This window comes from Drosophila mojavensis, unplaced genomic scaffold, assembly GCF_018153725.1.
Source record: "Drosophila mojavensis isolate 15081-1352.22 unplaced genomic scaffold, ASM1815372v1 contig_36, whole genome shotgun sequence".
NCBI lineage: Eukaryota > Metazoa > Arthropoda > Insecta > Diptera > Drosophilidae > Drosophila > Drosophila mojavensis.
The window spans coordinates 8,556,901-8,577,300 of NW_025318858.1; the positions used below are offsets into that span (position 1 = coordinate 8,556,901).

General features: G+C 35.9%; 2 protein-coding genes across 2 annotated transcripts in view; one reads left to right on the forward strand and one right to left on the reverse strand.

The window, feature by feature from the left end:
- Positions 1-333: 333 nt before the first annotated feature.
- Positions 334-1,081, reverse strand: LOC6576357. The gene is made up of 2 exons (XM_002002312.3): positions 973-1,081; positions 334-906 (listed from the first exon to the last, which is right to left on the reverse strand). The coding sequence occupies exons 1-2, from the start codon at positions 1,033-1,035 to the stop codon at positions 400-402; spliced, it is 570 nt and encodes a 189-aa protein (XP_002002348.1). The 5' UTR covers positions 1,036-1,081; the 3' UTR covers positions 334-399.
- A 4,315-nt stretch (positions 1,082-5,396) lies between these two features.
- The window catches only part of LOC6576358 (nephrin), an 88,040-nt gene continuing 73,036 nt past the window's right edge, over positions 5,397-20,400 (forward strand). Inside the window, exons 1-2 of the mRNA XM_002002313.4 lie at positions 5,397-6,169; positions 17,659-18,267. Of these exons, the coding sequence (XP_002002349.2) occupies positions 18,030-18,267 (238 nt within the window). The 5' untranslated portion in view covers positions 5,397-6,169; positions 17,659-18,029. The remainder of the gene's footprint in view (positions 6,170-17,658; positions 18,268-20,400) is intronic.

Here is a 20,400-nt window from a genome sequence, read left to right on the forward strand (position 1 = left end):
ATTGGAGAATTTGGCAAAACTATTTTATGAATCATTTCACACTACTATCATATCATCAATTTATGTAAGTTATTCACATTTCACATTCAGCTGCATAACCTCTATAGAAGTTATATATTTCTTATTCTATTCTATCATGGCGTTTTATTTATGTTATGTGGAGATCTAATTAATTTCTTTGATAGTGTTTTCGATTGTGATTAGAAATAATATAAATTAGACAGCTATGTAGATAATTAATATGTGGACTTCTTATCAACTTATATATGGGAAAACCCCAGTGCACTCTTGAAATTAGACAATACCCCGCAAACAAATTATCTATTTTTAATATATTATTACAATTATCATTTTTTATTCCATTCTATATTCAACTATTTCATATATCGTATACTTGTTCTACATCTCGTCGATACACTTATTTATATTTGGCAAAAAGTTATCATAGCTCTCGACCACCTCGTTGGTGGCATCGACGAAACAGGCTTCCGTGTCTGCTGGCAGCTTGGCTATAAGCTTGAGGGCTGTGTTGAGCTTGCGGGTCAACTTCATGACGGCCTCGAAGAGTTTCCAGAAACACTTGCCGGACGTCATTTTGCCATTTTCCTCGGCAGCGCAAATGGTGCTGTTGAGATGAATGATATCCTCGCATATGGCGATGATGTCCTTGCAGCATTTTACAATTTTGGCCACTTCCCTGGGCACAGCCATGCCGCAGGCATCAATAGAGTCCACATACTTTGTGGTCGCTATCAAAATATCAGCAACGGTTTTTATCGTGCAATTGACACCACGAACTGTCGTCAAAACTTTCATTAGAATTTTCTCCATTGTCTTGATGAAGCCATCGTCGCTATAGAGTTCCACCTCCTCGTAGTGAACGGAGTCGTCATTGATAGTGTTGGCCTGAAATTAAGAAAAGTCTTTTTAATAGCGAAAATATCAAAGTGTGTGTGCAGTTCCCCAACTCACATTGGAGCTCAACAGGCAGCTGCCACAGACGAGCAGCAGCAGGCAAAGAGTTAAACTTTTCATATTGAATAGTTGGCGGAGAATGTGCGGTTCGCGAAACGAGTCTCCGCTTTTAAAGAGCTCATCTATCTCTATGACTTGGTCATATCACACAAGTGGTTTAATTGCTGTCGCTGATTGATCTATATAATATGGTATAATATAATATAATATTTATTAGATTAGATATCCACACTAATTAAAATAAAAGTATTTCTTTTTGGTCGTTGGTTATCTAAATTTTGAAATGACTCAATATAAAATTAATTGTCTTTGTTTGAGGCTGGTTAGGTTAGGGTTTAATGACTTATCAGAGACAATTTGAGATTGTTTAATTCCAAGATCAAGACTCTAGTAATAGCCGATTTTAAAAATGTTGATTATCTAGCTAATATGAAATATTATAAATATTTTAACTTTATTACCCAAAATGCTCCAAAAAATTAGTTTATGTCACCCTTAAGAAAAGATCCTATTATCAAATTTAGTTGGAGGTATTTAACTCTTATCAGATTATTAAAACTTTGTCAAAATAATAATAGTATACTATTATAATTTAGACTTATTTTATTTAATTATGTAAATGTTTTGAGTAAATTTATTTATTTTTGTCTGTATTATAATTTACTCAAAGTATGCGGTACGAAAGATTTATGTTATTGTACTTAATTTTTTTTCAAAGGTTTAATCTTCAATATAGTTTTCCTAGTTGTACTTTTTCATATGTGTATTAAAGCTTTAATTTCATTATCCTTGCGTCTTTGTATAAATAAGACCCATGCATGTACATCGTATAGCTTTCCCTCTTTAACAAAGTTGAACGCTGGTAAAAGATACCACTTAAGAGCAAGCGATCAGTGCAAATATGCTGTCTCTCTTTCTCATATAATTGAGTCAGAATACTCTCTTTTTACATATGGAAGTTCATTTGGCAGTTGCGGCGCTTTCATGTAGCAGGCTGTTATATTTTTAGCAAAGAAAGCTTTGCGCTTGAGGAGCTTCTCTCTCTTAGTCTGCCTCTCCCTCACTCACTCTCTTTTTTAAAACATAAATATAAATCAATTATGTTCAAACGTGTGCATATAAATAAAAGCAAATAAAATGTACTTCATATGCACAGCTGTAAATAGACAGTTATATTGCCAGACACACAGAGACACACAAACACATAGAGACTGAGTCCTGTTGTTATCGTACGCTCTTTGGTTTAGTTGCAGAAATCAAGATTTATGACATTTTTATTACAAAAACGAGCGCCGTTTGTTGTGGGAGCGACTGTAAAAATAATACATAGGACACACACAGTAAAGTGCAGTGGTGGGTAGGCGCTGAGCGTTAGAGTGGGAGAGTGACTATTTGGGCGACTGCCCGCTGCCTGCTGACTTTAAAAATATGCAGCCGGGCGCATCAAGGCCTTATTTGTACTCACTCTGTCTCCCTCTCGCTCGGCTGTACGTCCTAAGGCTGAGAAAGCTTTGGCTCTGGTTTCTGCCGCCGCATGCAACGGAAGGCGCATAATTCACAAAACAACGGGACAGTCTAGGCGTAGGAATATGCAGAGAGGAGAGAGTGGAGAGCAAGCTCGGTCTCTTTCTCTCAATGTACTGATTGTTGTTGGCAGTTAGCATTTGGCAAATGCAATGCGAAAAATCTGTGCACCCGGACCTTAGGACGCGTTTTTGACTCTCCATTTTAATATAAACAAATTGCAGCGGTTCTTATTTATGATTTTTTCTCTGGCAAGCTGTTTCTGCTTCTTCTTCTCCTGGTTGCAGTGGCTGCTGCATTTCTTTTATTGTGGCCTGGGTTTTTGTTGTTTTTGTTTTGTTTTGCTTTGTTTTGTTTTGCTGCTCCAATAAATCTGTAAGAAGTATATAGGAAAAAAAAAAAAAATCTCGAATTTCAATATGGAAATTTTTGCATATTTAATGTAGTACCCTTTTAGGGTTGCCAGAAACTGAATTCTTTTGATATACATACATATATCTTGTACTGATTCTTTATCTCCCTTTAAATTCCATTAACAATACGCATCAATTTGCATCGATCATTGGGCTAACAATATGTCCAGAAATACAAAACAGAATAACAGGAAATGGTAAAAAAAACAATACAATACAATATAAAGTAAAAAATGGCGAGTGGCATGAAAAATAAGATAAATTCCAGCCAGCAGCAGCTGCGCTAACGAGCGTCTCAGAATAGGTGGGCTGGCTGGCTCCTAAGGGAGTGTGAGTGGAAGGGTGACAGCGTTCAATGGAGTGAGCGGCGTGGGTGAGTGGGATGGAATGATTGCTGCAATTTTTAGTTTTCTTGTCAAGCAGCGAGCGCAAACTCTGCTGAGTAATGCGCCAGTGGAAGGGTGAGAGCAATGGAGAGAGACAGTGCTTGCGAAAAGTTGACGGCACTTTTGGCTTTTCGCTTAATACAAATGAAAATGGATGAGCTACTAAATGTTGTCATTGTTGCTGCTGCCGATGCTGCTGTTGTTGCTGCTGCTGCTGCATCGAGTGCATCAAATGGAATGAGCGCAGAGGAACAGCAGTAGCTAAGCTCTAACCCCTCTCTTATACTCTTTGTCTAAGCTACGCTTCGGTCATTTCTTAGTTGTAAATTTGATGTCAGGCAATTGGATGTAGTGTGTGCGTGTGTGTTTGTTTGTTTGTATGTGTGCCATGCCCTTTGAATGTTCTCTCACACTCTCGCTCTCCATCTCACTGCTGCCGCTGCAGTGCATTTGTTTGTCTTTGTTTTTATGCCATTTATTTATTTAAGTCAATTTCGTTGAGTGTGTTTGAACATTTTGTTGCAATTCGTTTTTTGGTTTTACTACTATTTTCCTTTAGAATGCCATACAAAAAATAATGCTTATATAGGGGTGCTTGGTTTAATAAATGCCATAATTCAAATTATTTCTATTATATTTTATATAATTACTATCTCGATTCTAACTTTACAGGGTATTTTACACTTGCAATAAATAAATAATATAAATAAACAAATATAATACATAAATGCATCAATACAATTACAGGGTAGTTGTTAGTCGCTCATTCACAGCACTAGCATTTACAACTGTTTTTTATGCCATTTTTTCTGCTAGCATCTTCTGTGAGAAACTTGATGACAATTTTTACTTTGAGTGATTGCAGCGGCATCGGCTGCAGCTGGAACTAAATGAGAGAGACAGGGACGGCAATGGAAGGGGTGGGTGAGGGAGAGTGGTATTGGTGTAAGTTCACTAAGGCAATAAAGAAGCGCACTTGAGAAGAAGCAGAAAAAGAAAACATAGATATATATGCTATACACAACCACACATGAATGAATGTATGTTAGTGTTGGAAAACATTCAAGTTAATTGGCTTGCATTGCGGTGCTCTGATTTTAAGTGTGTGTAAAAGCTGTAAAGGCAAAAGTTTTCAAAGTTGAGAGCTGATTATCATATAAGAAGAAATGCTTATTGGAGATGGAAATATCTTCAAACATTATAGTTAAATACAGAGACCTATAGAAAAGTATACTGATATTTGTATATTTATGTCATATCTAAATGCAAAAGGGTTGCTTTTGTGTGCTTAATTAATTAATTAATTATCTCATTTCATTATTTAAATAATAAGAACAGTTAGTCAAAGTCAGTTAGTCAGCATATTTTAACAGTTAAACTTAACAGTGACTCTTAACAGCTAGCCAAGACGGCAACCCTTTTTATGCCTATTTTGCTCGCTCTCTTATATAGATGAAACTCGCAGGTATTTCTGCTAGATGGCGCTTTCTGTGTAATGTTAAGTGCTCGAATGTGCAAGAGAAGCATACGAGTCTTATACGGAGCGCAACAAGCACAATGTTAAGCGAAAGTGCGCTGTTAAGTATGGCGATTAAATGATCATAAACTCTATATTATTTATAAATGAATAATTTGTGCTATAGTCAATGTTTTTCAGCAGTTCTCTTATTTCGTAAGTGTTGTCTAATTAGGCATATATTTGGCTAATTGAATATTTAAATATAATGAGCAATTTCACTTGAAATCTGGCCGATCATAGAGATCAAGCTCAGAAAGCATAAATAAATTGCTGAATGCAATTGCCGTTGCCCTTTTGTTAACAGACTAAACCCCGCTCAATCCTAACATCAGCCTGTGCACTTACAGCTGTTTAGCAGTTTCTCTCTCTCCTGTTCGGTCTCTCGTCGTCGTTGCTTTACATCGTCTCGTATTCAGCAGTTTCGCTGCTCGTTTCTACACTTCGTATTGTTGTGTCCGTTTCATGCCATCGTGCCATGTCGTCCTCTCGTATGGTCGTTTGCTTACGTAGTACGTACACGTATCACACGCTTCGTGTATTGGTCTGAACGATGCTCAACGAAGCGGCTGTTGTCCGTTCTAGCTTCAGTTGAAGCTCAGCCGTCGGAGTGTACTGAACGTATGCAGAAATGCTGTCGCTTGTCTCGCGCATAAATCGTGTTCGTTCGTAACGGTGAATTCGGCAAAACGACGCAAATCGAAGACACAATAAAATTACAATTATCAAAGCGTTTGTTGAATAAAAGCAAAACTCATATTCAGGTTAAACAAATATCGCCAAACCAATTACCATTGCAGTGCATTAACGGTAAATCTCGCAAATGTATGTGCGTAAAGCAAGCAGGGGCATATCTTGATGTAGTTACAGTTAGAGAATGAGTGAGGCGAGTGTTCAGAATTTTGTTTACAGTAATACTAAAGTGAAGTGAAGTAAACCCACTCGACTCTAGGCAACTTTCGTCACTTGCTTTAATTGTTGTGCTCTGTTCTATATTTTTGGCATATATTAAAAGCGTATCAGCAACAACAACAACAACAACTCGATCTGTGTTTCTGCGTGAGTGCAAGTGAGTGTGTCTTGTTCTAGCTGTAGTTCCGGTTTAACTCCTTGGTCACGTGGCCAAAAAGTTTGAGCCATGTTTTGTGAACGGCCAAACCACTGCTGCCCTTGTGCGTGACACAGTCCAGCAACAATAATAACAACAATAAACAACCGCAATAGCAGCAGCAGCAGCAGCAGCAGCAACAGCAACAGCAACAGCAACAGCAACAGCAACAGCAAGAACAACAATAACAGCAGAAACTACTCAAGGATTATCAGTTCGCCAGGCCAAAACTCAATTTGTTGGCCAGGTAAGTTTTGGCGTTATATATGGCCAACAGCTGCTTTAAAGCGTCTGCTCAATATTCAGAGTCTGTTTTTATTTTTTGGTCTGTGAAAATTTGCGGTACTTTAAGCTCTTGTCTCGCTGCGCCAGTTTTTCACTTTCGCACACTTCTGCTCTCCCTGTTTCTGTTCCTTTGTGTCCCGTTACCTTTCCACCCAAGTGCCGTTACGCCGCCTTCTTCGCTCTGTCGATTGCCGTAACTTAAAATGCGCCAACTGTCTGCCAAAAAGTTGGCAAAACTTTTGCCTCAAGTTTATTTACTTGTTTTATAATTTTATTTTTCTCTTTTATAGAAATATATGTATGAATTCTATATATATTCTGCTATATATTTTCAAAGTGTGTTGTCTAACTGCAGGAAGCTAGATAAGTTAGTCTAAGACCGTATTCAAATGCTCTTCCGTTGTGCACGTTTTTAGGCCAGTTGAAATCTTAAATTTCAGAGAGAAATAATTAAATAAATGTAACAGTTTTTGTAGCTGCAGAAAATTTAATATATTTGCATTTTTTTTATTTCTACTTTTTAATACACGCAAATATTTGTTAGCATATTAAAAGTTAGAATAAAAAATAAACATATGGAAAATAGAAATTTTGTTTGCAAAATTTGAGTCGAAAATTAAATATTTTTTTTTAAACAATACCTTAAATAAATTAATTAATAAATAAATATGAAAGAATATTTTTACACAATATAATAAAATAAATAAAAATATATATAAAAAAAATAAATTTATTAAAATATAAAATAAAATATAAATATATACATACGAGTTTCAATAATAATGTTATTTAATGGTTATAAAAAATACAAAACTAAATGAAATTAAATAAAAAAGTGCTACAAAAAAAAAAAAAAAAAAAAAATATGTTAAAAAAATATATGTTTAAAAAACTAAGTAAATATAAAAATATATAAAATCTCTGGTCCTATAAAAATCTAAAAGAAAATTGTAAGTATAATGAAGGAAAATTAATATTACATTACTTTAGAATTCAACTCAAAAACCATATATGCCTTTGCTAAGCAAACCTAGCCCGAACTACAGCTAAGATTTAGCAAAGAAAACTTCTTTGTTTTTATTTCAACATTTTCTAAAAGGCGACTCGCTGTTCTTGACTCTCTAAGGACGTTTGTTTATTAAATTTGTAGGTTTTCATTAGGAAAAGATGCTGCTGTCGTCTCTTTGTTTCGGCTGCCTCCTGCAGCTGCTGTTTAGCTGAAAGCATTTCGTGCAGCTAGTTGGCGCCTAGTTAAAGTTAATGTAAATAAATTAGTTAAATAAATAAAGAGCAGCTTCTCGCTTGTTCTATCTCTCATTTTCTCTTTCCCTCTCTCTCCCTATGTTTTTGTGCGCCTCAGTTGACAATTGGAATATGCAAATGAGGCTGAAACAGGGAACAACTAAAAAACCAATTTCGACTTACACAAATGACCGGGCCAACCAATTGGCCAAAGCACGCACGAGCAGGTCAAAAGCAGCAGCTGAAGCTGTGTGTATGTGTAGGTGTGTGTGTGGGTATGTGATGGCAGCTACAGTTACACAAGCTTCGCATGCTGCATTTTTGATAAGCTGCTTGTGTCGCCCAAATGTCCAAAAAATTTTGACAATTTACTCACACACTCACAGCACACACACACATACCCACACACAGCCACTCATACATCCCTAAACATCCGCACGATTTAAGCCTAGTGTCCCTGGGGAGCTTGCGGCACAGTTGCTGGGGAGGCGATGCTTAGCTATGGGCGGGGTCGCGGCATGATGCGTGCTGCGTGCCAAACAATTGTTGAAATTTATAGCGAAAAGCCAATTACGTCTGCCAGCTGATACGTAGCAACTTGGCTGAGAGTTTTAACTGTCTGCGCCCCTGTATAGAAAAGGGTTTGCGCACACATACATATCTGTGTTTATATGTATATATATGTATATATGATATATGTGTATATTGTCATTGGCTTATCAGAGTGCTGAGCAAACCGAAAAACCAATTTGCGTGCGCTTTGTGTACTTCGCATTTGGGCATTAAGCAAAACGCATAAACAAAAGTTACGTATACGCAGCTTAAAGCGTTGACGGGTTAATGTGATTTTAATGTACTTTTTAGGTGTCCCCACAATTCCCAGTTGTGCGAGTGTGTGTGAGTGTTTTGAGTGCGCGTGTGTGTGTGCTCCGCTTAAAAAAGTTTAATGCACTTCAAAGTTTAATTCAGTATAATATGTTTCATTTTAATTAAATTTTTGTTTTCTGTTTTTTTTATGATTTGTATAACTGTTTAAGAAAAAAGAAAGAAAAAAAAAAAAAAAAATAAATAAAAAAAAAAAAAAAAAAACAGTTGACTAAATCAGTAAATTAAAATAAATATAAGATTAACATTGTTGACTAAATAATTCCACTTAAAATAACATAAAATAAAAATGGACTAAATCACTAAATTTACATTATATTAAAATGAAAATTATTGACTATTGTAGATTGCTAAAATTAAATAAATATCAAATTAAAATTGATAAATGTCGTATCCATACACAGTTTTAATTGTATTGCTTAAATGTTTAAATGATGTATAAATGGAGAATGCTTATATAAATTCCATTCTGTTTTTGAAGGACAGCAAATCTGAAATGTTCATACGAGTGCTCACATTAAATGAAAAGAATTTCACCTGTATTTACCTCACAACCGCAACGGTAAATATAATCAAAATGATCTGCGCTTGACAGAACAAAACCAAATAAAAAGATTAGGTAGGGGCGTTGCGTTCCTCTGCGAGTGTGTGTGTGTTTATGGGTTGAGTATTTTAGTATTTAAGTATTTTTAGTATTTTTACTTTGCGTGCTTTGGCTGCCACAACAACAATGAAGGAAAAAGCGCCACGTTTTGAAATCAATCTTCCTAATGACAGACAACAACAATACCGGCAGCTGTAGAGGGCATAGAATCGAGTGAGTGAGAGGGAGACGAAGAGAGGGAGATGAACCTGTAGACACGTGCGCTTGCGTTTTTACGCTCAAGTATCTGGCACTTGTAACGGTAATCGATCTGAACAACAGCAACACCCACAACAACAGCGGTTAGCATGAATTGGCGAAAAAAGCCAAATAAAGGAAAAGCACAAAACGAGAAAAACAAATGAAAGCAACAATCCGTCAGGGCGCATAAAACTTGAGCACCCCGTTTTTTTTTGCGTGTGTACAGACTGTGGGTGTGTGTGAGTGTGTGTGTGAGTGTGTGTGTGTGGCACGCTCACTAAAATGAGTGTGCAGATGGAAAAACTGTGCCTTTGGCTGAAATTGTGATAATATCAAGTGCGCCTGGAGAGCTGCATGAGTGTGTGTGTGTGTGTGCGGACGTGTAAGTGTGATGCAGTCATTCAATTTTAATTTTGCCATAAATATTTATATTGCTTAGTTAAAATATACTTTCGATATTAGTATATTTGAACATAAATAAAATATGTTGGTGACTTTGATTCTAGTAAAAATAATCTTTGCATTCAATTATCTATCATTGTGTTTTTTTAAAACATTAATATTTTATATATGGTTTGTAAAGATTTCCTCTATTATTTCCTAATTGAAAGTTTAAGCAGCTCTATCAAACTGAAACAAAATTTGTAAAATTTGATGATGATGTACCAGAAGCGAAATCTGAAAGAAGAGAAGAAAGAGAATAGTTTTCCAATGTAAAAATATTTTTGCTAAAATTGTAACATTCCTGGATATACAATTTTAAATTAGAATTAGCTAATAGACTGCTTTATAACCCTTCCCGGTAACATTATCTAGTTGGCTAAGAGCGTGCTATAAGATAACTGAGAATATGCTCTAATATGATTTTGTATAAGTCTCAGTCAAGCTCGAAGGAGTAAAAGCTCGAAGTAAAATTTCTGCTAATTTATTTGGGTTTGCTTCAAAATGTGCCAAAGGAATCAATCAGCCCAGAGCCTTCAGTATCAAATAAACCAAATCAAACAGATGCCGAGCTCACACATAAATATACAGCGAGAAGGTGCTGATATACCTGTCCCCTATTTTCACACACACACACACAGACACACACGCCACGCCATCGACACAGATTTAATGCGAAGTTCGCCTGTTTCAATAAACTTATGCAAATATTCAATTTGAGGCATTCGTTTGTGGCTCTTTTTGACAAATGATAAGGCCAAACAAAAGGCAGCCAGGCAAACAAACTTTTCACACCCAAAACGAAAAGAAGACGTTCGAAGCGAACAAGAAGAAGAAACAGTCTGAAAAAGGATGCGCCGCATTTGCTTATCAAAATTAAAATGAAACCACAAGAAAAGAAAGCGAATGGTGAAATGAATTGGGGGGAAGTCATAAAGGCGGAAATGCAGAGGTCTAAAACTTTTCAGCAGCAGGTTTCCATCATGCACAGCACACATAAAGATGTGCAAATACATATACACACACACACACACACACACATTTATTTATGTATGTATAAATGGGTATATATAAATGCGAAAGGACTGCGTGTCCTGGCTGGTTGACTGCCTCTTAAAAAAAAAAAAAATGGGAACCCATGGCTGTGCACAAAGTAAATTTCAATTTAACCTTCATCGAGCAAAACTCATTTATATTTATAAATGCGCCGACAACGCAAGCGGCGAAAACACAGGAAGCGAATATAAATAAATGCCAAGCTGAAGAAACAGAGAGAGAGAGAGAGAGAGAGAGAGAGAGAGAGAGAGAGAGAGAGAGAGAGAGAGAGAGAGAGAGAGAGAGAGAGGGAGCGAATGAGATGGAAAACTCCAAAAAGACCAAAAGAAAATACAGGCACAATAAATAAACTGCGTGTGTCTGCTGCCATAATAAAAATATACAAAAAATAACAACACAAAAAAAAAGTACAAATGCAGCAAAGCAACACAAACAAACTAAGGCAATGAGAGAGAGGGAGATGGAACGGTAGAGGTAGCTGAGCACAGGCATAATAATAAAAATACATAAGCAGGCGTCTGGCAGGCAGCTCTCAGCTCTCTGGCTCCCCCGTCCAACGAAAAGGATAAAAATCCATCAAACTTGCAGATAAGCCAAAATACAAGATGAGTTTCGAGCAATGGGCAAACGCCACGCCTTCGGCCTCCGGCGTACAGTCGCCAGCCCAGTCCCAAAAATTGCCCCTAGACTACGTCGGCCTTTAGCTTTAGCTCCAGCTCCAGTTCCAGTTCCAGCTCGGAAAACTTACCTCATAAAAGGCGCAAATAAGTACATATATACAGTATATATATACATACATATATATACAGTATTTATATGTACATATAATCGCAGCAGACTTTTCGTCTTGTTCAGCAAACGAAATGTTTCATTTCGTTAATAAACGAGCGCTCATCATTGGAAATGTTGTACTAAATGCAAAAAGGACGAGCAAAACCCCTTAGGATCGAGTAACGCAACACAATAAAACCCGTAAATGTAACGCTGGTGTATTATAAAAGTAACGGTAAACTGATGACTCTCTCAAACTCTCGTTAAATGGTGCAAATGTGAAATTATTTGTCGATATTGGCAAAATAAGTTTGAAATTAAAGTTGAATTAAGTGAAGAATAAAGAAAAGAAGAGAGAGAGAGAGAGAGAGAGAGAGAGAGAGAGAGAGAAAGAGAGGGAGAGAGATGTATATGATGTATATATAAGAATGAAAATAGACTAGACTAGACTAGAATGGAAAACCTAAAAGCAGTAAGAATAATGGAAAAATGATAATCCAAAACGAAATTGAAACTACATATGTTACAAATGACAGGTTTAGAAATTGTTAATTTAATAATATATAATAATATTTAATAATAATAATATTTATTATTATTTAAATTTGTTTATCATATTTTTGTATATATACATATACTAATATTTTTGTTTGCTTTTTATATTAATTTTTATTATTATTAATATGACTATGCATATATTTAATACTATATATTTATATATGTATACTAATATTTGTATTTAATTTTTGTAATCATTCTTTATATTAATAATCAAAAATAATAATAAAAAAAAAAATTTTCTTTCAATTCCTGCTAAAAAGGCCTGCTAAAGGCTGTGAGCAAAAACTATCAAAAGCTCATCTTAATGAATATATAAACGTTTATGACGGATTTCTGCTCAGATAGCTCACATATGCTTTACCAGCATCTATATAAATCTGTTTATATATATTTTTTCTGCTTTTTTTTTTGCTGTTTCTTCTTAAGTTTATGTGAAGTTTTGTGGCAATATTAAAAACGCTTTCATTTCATTTGGCGCTGACCGCGAGTGTCGCACAGACATAAGTGAGGCCAATAAATAAGCGAGTACTCGGCCAATGTGAGGGGAGAGTGGCACAAATATATATACATATATATGACGTATATAGCTCTTGACCATAAGTCAAGCAACGAATCGGATGTCGCGCACAGATTTCCGCTTGTGTCCACAGCGTAGCAATTCGTTGGAGCGATAAATCTCATCGACACTAAAAATCAGATGTATGAGCTATAAGTTCAGACGCCAAAGAGGGAGCGGAAGACAGAGAGAGAGAGAGAGAGAGAGAGGGAGAGAGGGTGAGCTTGAAAGAGAGGGGGAATAAGGAGTGTCCGGGGTGGGGTGTGAGTAATGCCATTTATATGTCACCATTAATGTCGTGTTATGAAAGTAATTTTCTTAAATTCGCATATTAAACGTTTTGGCCATTAATAATGGAGCCAACAGTTTTTGGCTGGGTTGCTCTGAGGTTGGGCAGTATAATAAAAGCAGAGAGAGAAAAGTTGAGGGTGCAAAAGAGGGGACAAGCGGTGGACAGAGAGAAACGAAAATAACAAACATGAAAATGCTGTGCATGTTCCGAATGATCGCTTCAATAACCACAAAAACCATAAGAAACAGCGCCAGCAGCGAGTGAATGAAGTGAATGAATAAATGAATAATGCTCAGAATGATGCTAGCAGCCTGGCATGATGGACTACACAGAGAGAGAGAGAGAGAGAGAGAGTGGGGGAAACATTTCAGTTGTGGCACATGATAAAAATTTATTTAGAGCAAATAGAAAAGCATGAGACTTGCGGGAATAATAAACTACAACGGGAAGCTGGGTTAAGGTTTAGTATTTTTTCTTCATTGTGCAGCAGCAGGAAATGCCCGGGCAGCTATTGACGGCCCATTGTCTAGAGTGTTTAGGCAAGCAAGCAAGCAAATACACACACACACACACACACACAAACACATGTATGTGCATGCCATATGAGTGCATGTCAGTAGCAATTGCTAGACGAGACGAGCTACGGCTGCCACTGCCACTGCTGCTGTCTGGCTTGGCTGTGTGCGGCTGCCTTCATGCAATAAAATGTGTCTATCAAATGTTTTCCCATTTCCATTTCGTCCTATTCCTTTTGACCCGAAAGCATAGAGTATAACAGGATAATTGCATTTGTAGCCTTTGCTTTGAAATAAAAGCAAAATGTTGCAATTGCTTTTACTCTACAATTTGCATTTATTTGTTTGGTTTAGAAAATAAAAAAAAAAAAAAATTATATTTCTGAGAAGTCAGATATTAAAATTTGTTGAATTCAACAATAATTCTAAAGATTTTTATATGCAATATATGCAGTTATTACTTACATATGACAAACAGAGATATGAGACTACGATTTGACTTATAAATTCTTATTAAATCTTGCTCTTCATACATTTCATAATAAATTAAATAAGAGTTGATTAAAATTTGTAAATTTAAAATGTAAAAATACTATGATAGTCATAAGAAAATATGCATATATACATATAAATTATATATAAATAAGTATATTTGTGCATTCAGTGAGCGACTGAGTACTAAATGTTTAAAATGATTATTAAGACAAGCTTTATATTTTGAATACATTTTATACCAATAATATACTTGATTAAATAAATGAATTAAACACTAATAAATAAGTTAAAATTTTATAAATAAAATAAATACTAATAAATAAATTTTATAAATTTGTAAATAAATTATATATCAATAACTTATAACTAAATAAGTAATATACTAATAAATAAATTAAATAAATTTTAAATAAACTATATAATATAATATAATGACATACTTAATAATTATATATAATTTATAAATATTTTTATATTTATAAATCCATATATGAAAGAATTTAGAGAGACAGAGAATTTTAGGTTTTCATTATTTCGTATATACATTTTCCTTTATTTCCAACTTCTCACAATGTAGAGCATGCACAGTTCGTCTTTATTTAATAATGTATTTGTTGTTTTGCATTGCTTTGGTCATCGCCGTCTTTCCTGTTGCTGTTTGAATGTTTGTCTATTGGTCGGTCGCTGGGTCGTTAAGCTGGTGTGTTTGTATAAATGTGTATGCTGGTGTGTCTGTGTGTGTGTGTGTGTTAAAGGAGTGTGTGTGTGTGTGTGTGTATGTGTCGCTCGGTCCGTTGGCCCGCTCGACCGGCCGACGTTTCCGTTTCCGGCGCCTGTACGCCATGTTGATTTTGCTCAGGCCCCTTCTCTGTTGTTGTGTTTGTTTTGTGCTCTTTGTGTGCTGTTGGATGTGTTTGTTCTTTGGGTTAATGTGCGCACTCGACTGTGCGCAAATTGCTCAAGTGTAGTTGAAGCTGTCCATTCAGTTTTTATTCTCATATTCTCATATTGTACGATATTTAAAGAACCTAAACAAATTTCTCATACCTAATTGTCGTCGGCCCATTAGTTTTATCATTATCATCAGTAGCTGAAGCAGGAGTGGGAACAGCAGCAGCAGCAGCAGCAGGAGCAGCAGCAGTGGCTGTGGCAAAGGCAACAACATCATTATTAACAACGTCATTATCAACAGCATCATCATTATTATCATCTGGGGCATTATTATTTCACTCACATTGGCACCTTCCCATTGTTGAGGCTGTGCCGTCGCTTATCTGTCGGCCATTTGGCCGCTTATTGCAATGTCTTACATTCTTATCATTATTAAGCGCCTCTCCCTTATACCGATTCCCGCATCTATTGCGCCATATTCAACAGCAACAGCAACAGCAATCCACCCAAACTCAAAGCCAAACCCAAACCATGCCTAGACCATTCTATTCCAGTGACGACACTCGGCGGACGCGTTGACAAAATGACAATAGAAACAGAAGTGCCAACAACAAAATTAGAAACGAGGCGAAAACGAATTCTAGGCACTCTGCTCTTTGTCTTTCGACTGTGTAAATTGGGCAGTAACCGTTATTTGACAGTTTAATTGACTTCTTTGATTAAAAAAATGTATTAACATTTTTTAAAAACAGTTTTGAATGTCAAAAAAATACTAGTCTGTTCAATTAGAAAAAAATGTTAACTTTGCTTAAAATATTTTAGAAAACAATTTTCCAACAATTATATAAATTCCAGTATATTAAATTGAAAAAATAAATGTTAAATTTGCTTAAAATAAGAAACGATGGAATTATAATTACTTTTAAATTATTTTGAAAGCTCTAAGATTGCTTGAAGAAATCCAAATTTGTTTATTATTTTTATATTTTTTCTTAATATTCCGTAAGCTATAATGCATATATCTATAACATCAGAAAGCATATTTAACTCATATAAATTTAATAAGGGTCTTAATTTATTTATTTAAATTTCTTAAATATATTTTAAAGAACTGTTACCTGTTTTCTAACAAACTGATATAACCCATAAAGCTGTTAGAGTATTTTGGCACAAAAAGAGAAAAAGGACAGGTGACACTTAAAAATTGCCCAGGTTGCGTTTCTATTGATTTGCCGGCAAATTTTCTTATTTTCAACTCCGACGCTTACCCATCTCGCTGCAAGAAACCATTGAGGCAACCCATTCACAATTTCGATGCCATTGTGAACCGTTTGGCTCTTTCGGCGTGTTGTATCTGTTGCGAGTTTCGTCCTCGTGGCCTCAGCCTTTGTGTCTATTTATTAGCGCTACCTTTCGCTTGTCAGCGTTTCTTTTACCTTTTTCTTGCAACCTTTTTTCTGTTTGGGGTTTGCCTCTTTTTCTTCCTCCGCTTCTACTGCTGTTCTTTGTTGCTCCCACGTTTGCAGTGAGCTACATTTTCATTCTATATTTGCAAATCATCACTATTATTTGCATCTGAACATTTTTATAGAATTCATGGTTTTTCTGCTCGCCCTCAACGGAAAGATATATGAGTGACTTTCTGCCTATCTGCTGCTTTTTCACTTTCTTCTTTTTTCTTGTCGTATGTCATTTTTATTTTTGGTACCTTAATTTTTATGTTAGTTATTTATTTATTTCTATTTTCGGCTTTCTTCTCCTTGGCATCCCTTTTGAATATCCTTCGCTCACGGCAATATTTTTTATCGGTGAGTTAAGGGACTCCTGCCGGAAATTGTAAATTTTTTGTTTGCTGCGGCGTCGCGACATTATCTGCACACTACTTGGCAATGGCAATGCCAATGGCAATGGCAATGACGATGACGCTGCGATAGCGAATGCTATTGGCTGCTATACAAAGGCAGCTCAGCTGACGGCTGAGTTGGGATTTGAATTACATTGCGTGTAGACGAGTCCCCTCAAACCAAAAGCATGCGAAATATTATTGATGTTGCGACTGTGTTAAAGTCAGAAATGAAAGTCTCATTGCTTATGTCATTGAGATGAAAACTTTTTGTGCTGAGTTTCTATAGAATTATTGAAATCGTGTGGTTTGAGCCAAATTTTATTACCGAAATATAAATGCGAGCACATAGACTACAAGCTAAAAGACTGTATATATGATGTATATATATATATGTATATATATTATGCGCAGTTAATTGGGCTTGATAAGCAGCTGACAGTTTATTCAGGCCCTAAGTGCAATATAATGTAGAATTTCGTAATTACATTTAGATCCCATTCCCCACATTAATTTGAAATTCATAATTTCACATTTTTTCTCTCATATTAATATTAAATATTCGTATTTCATTGAAGCTGAACTTTAACCGTTGACCTCATTCCATAATAATTCTTAAACATACTTTGCTTTTTTTTTTTACTTAAATAATATATATATATATTGCCTATGCCCAGAACATATACGCTCTTTAAACAAGTTGAGAAGTTGATGGCCTTAAGAAATAGGAATGTACGAAACTTTTTCAACAAGTTGACAAACTGAACAGTTGCTTAAAAATGTTCATTTCCAATGTGGCTTAGCTCTAACTTGCCCCAGGCTAAGACGCACACACACACACACATACACTCGTTGTGTGTGTGTGCGTCTTACAACTCGATAATTGCGGCTTCAATTTGACTTTAACGAAAACTTTCACAACTTTTTAACTAGCTGCAAGACCCCTGACCCGCCTTAGAACGCTTCTACTCTGCCCCGGCAAAACTTTTCAGCGTACTCAATTGATGGCATTTCAATTCTTTTTATATGCTTCTTCTTCTTTTCTCTATTCTCTTATAGCTGCTGGCAGCGCGGCGCGAGTCGAAATGCGCTACCACTAGGCACAGGAGCTGTAGTTGTTGCAGCAGGTGGAAGCCGACAGAGAAGGAGAGTGTGAGAGAGAGGGAGAGCAGCATAAACTGGCAAGCAGACGGGCCAAAACTGCAGCTGTGACTGGCAAAATCTGCAAACCAAATCCAACTTAAGTCACATCAAATTAAAATCAACAAGCGTTCCACATAGCAAGCGTCCTCCAAAAAAAAAAAAAAAAAAAAAAAAAAAAAAAGCCAAGAACAAGAAAAGCTAACTGCAGCTTTTGGCCAAAGGAAATTACACACACAGAAAAAAAAGGAGGAAGCGAAGAAAGTGCAGAAAGAAAATAGGAGCAGCGCATGAAAATGAAGTGCAATAAAAGTCAAATGGCCACGTTAACAATGTGGAAAATTTTTATGGCTCTGCTGGCTGTGGCTACGGCGTTCGTAATGCCGCTCACATTAGCGCACCAGCACTCGATGCTTGGCGGCGGCGGCGGCGGCGGAGGATCTGCAGGAGGCGGCTCGGCCGCTGGCCACGGCGCTGGCATGGGCATGACCATGGGCATGGGCTCTGGACTTGGGAAGGAAGCACACGGTAAGTCTCAGCTCGGCGCTCTCTTATGCTCGTTGTTATAGTTGTTGATTATTTTAAATGGGTCGCCAATAAATAAATTTAAATATTTAACCAACTCACTCAGTATGCGGGAGCATTGCCAAAAATAAAAAATAAAAATCAAATGCAACGAATAACATAGAAAAGAGAACTTTAACACCTCGTTGCCAAAAGCTCGCAAATGGCGCCATTTGAGAGAACTGAGAACTGAAAACTGAAAACTGAGAAGTTGCAACTAGCAAGCGTTGCACGTGGCAGCTGCTCTGTGTGCTGCCTCGGCACGTGTCCGGGCATTTATGATTTCATTTTGCTTTTGCTTTTTGCCAGCTCCTGCTGCTGCAGTTTCTGTTATCCTGGCCCTTTGCAAGCGCGACGGTGCGATAAAAGGCGCCAGTCGCCAGTCTAAACTCTCCATTAGCAGAAGACATACGCTTATGGAATTTTTAAAATCAAGTACATGACAGTGCCGGGGCAAGATAGTCAGATGAGTTGAATATGAGTATATGCTCATATGAGTATATTCATACATGTGCAATCGATTTTGTATGAATAGTTCGGAATTTAATTTAATTTCATTTCATTTAGCTATAAGAATTTGTCAGGAATTGAGTTAGGTTTATTTTATTTATTTATTACATTTTTAAAAATATTGACTTAATATTCCTATTTATATATTGTTATTATTTAAAACAAAAATATGTAGATCCAACAGATCAAAATTATTTATTATTATTATTTTTTTTTTTTTTTTTTATAATATTTATATATATTTTTATTATTATATAAAGAAAAATTTGTAGATTTATCAGGACGTATTCGTAATATAAATTCATTTGAAATATGAACTTCGATTTATTTTATATCATATTAAAATCGTAGCCACTTGTCCCTAATATTTTCATCTTAAGTAGTAGGTTGAGCATTTGTTTGGTTTGTTCTAAATTACCCATAATAAAAAGGGGTATGACAAAAATCTATGGATTGTTTGTTACAGAAGTTAGAAAAAGGAGCTGAATAAGCTGAATATTAAGAACGAATAAGAAAATTAACGATTCAGAAATTGATTTTGTATGGAAATTGTCTATAAATGAATTATTTGAACAATAAACAATATATATTCCAGTATTTAAAAATATTAAATTCTTAACCTTATTTCTATGCTGTTAGCATATCCAGCCAAACCCATTAAACATATCCTTACTTCATTAATTCCTTTTGACTCCAAAGAGATGCTGCTTTTTAAATAACAATTAATAATTAATAATAAAAATTATAAATATGAATTGACTTGAAATATGGAATTGTAAGCGCTATGCTTAATCCTAAAGAGATTAGTACTGTTTCAATATTTGTTTATTATAAATGAATATAGCGCTTTAATTTATTGATGCCGAAATTATTTTCTATTCCCCTGCATATTTCGCATTTCACTGTTATTCCCCTGTTATTCTCATTCGATTATCCAATTATATTCATGAGCATTCACCTAATGCACATTTGTAGTTTATTTATTATTGCGCATCGATCGCATTGAAATGATGTCTATTAAATTTGATGTCACAGCTGTAAGTGCAGCTCAGTTTATGTGCTGTCATTGTCTTGTTTTAGTATTTTCTTGGGCGCTGCTGCTGCTGCCCATTTCCTTTAAAATATGAGTAATGCATACTCATACACAAGATGCCAGCGTAATCGCAATAAAAGTAAAATTTACCATTTGCTTGTTGCTCGACGTGGCACTCGTCGCCTGGGCCCCTCAACCCCTTGGCTGTTGTTCTTGTTTGTATTGTATAATAATAACATAAAATAATTTATGGTACATGAAAGTCACAAAAATGCGAGCCCAGCTTTTGGGCCCATACTCCATATGCCATTGGAGTTGCTGTTGCTATTGCTGATGTTGCTGTTGTTGTTGCTGCTGTCAGTGGCAGCAGTTGGCAACTCATTTCGGGCGGCTCTTTACAATTTTGTAGCATGTTTTTTGGTAGCTTTCTATATACACACACACACACACACACACACATACACACACACGCACACTCACACATACATATACAGACTCCTATTTTCATACAATAAGTCGCAATTTCTATGCCTGGCATCGCATAGAAAAGACCT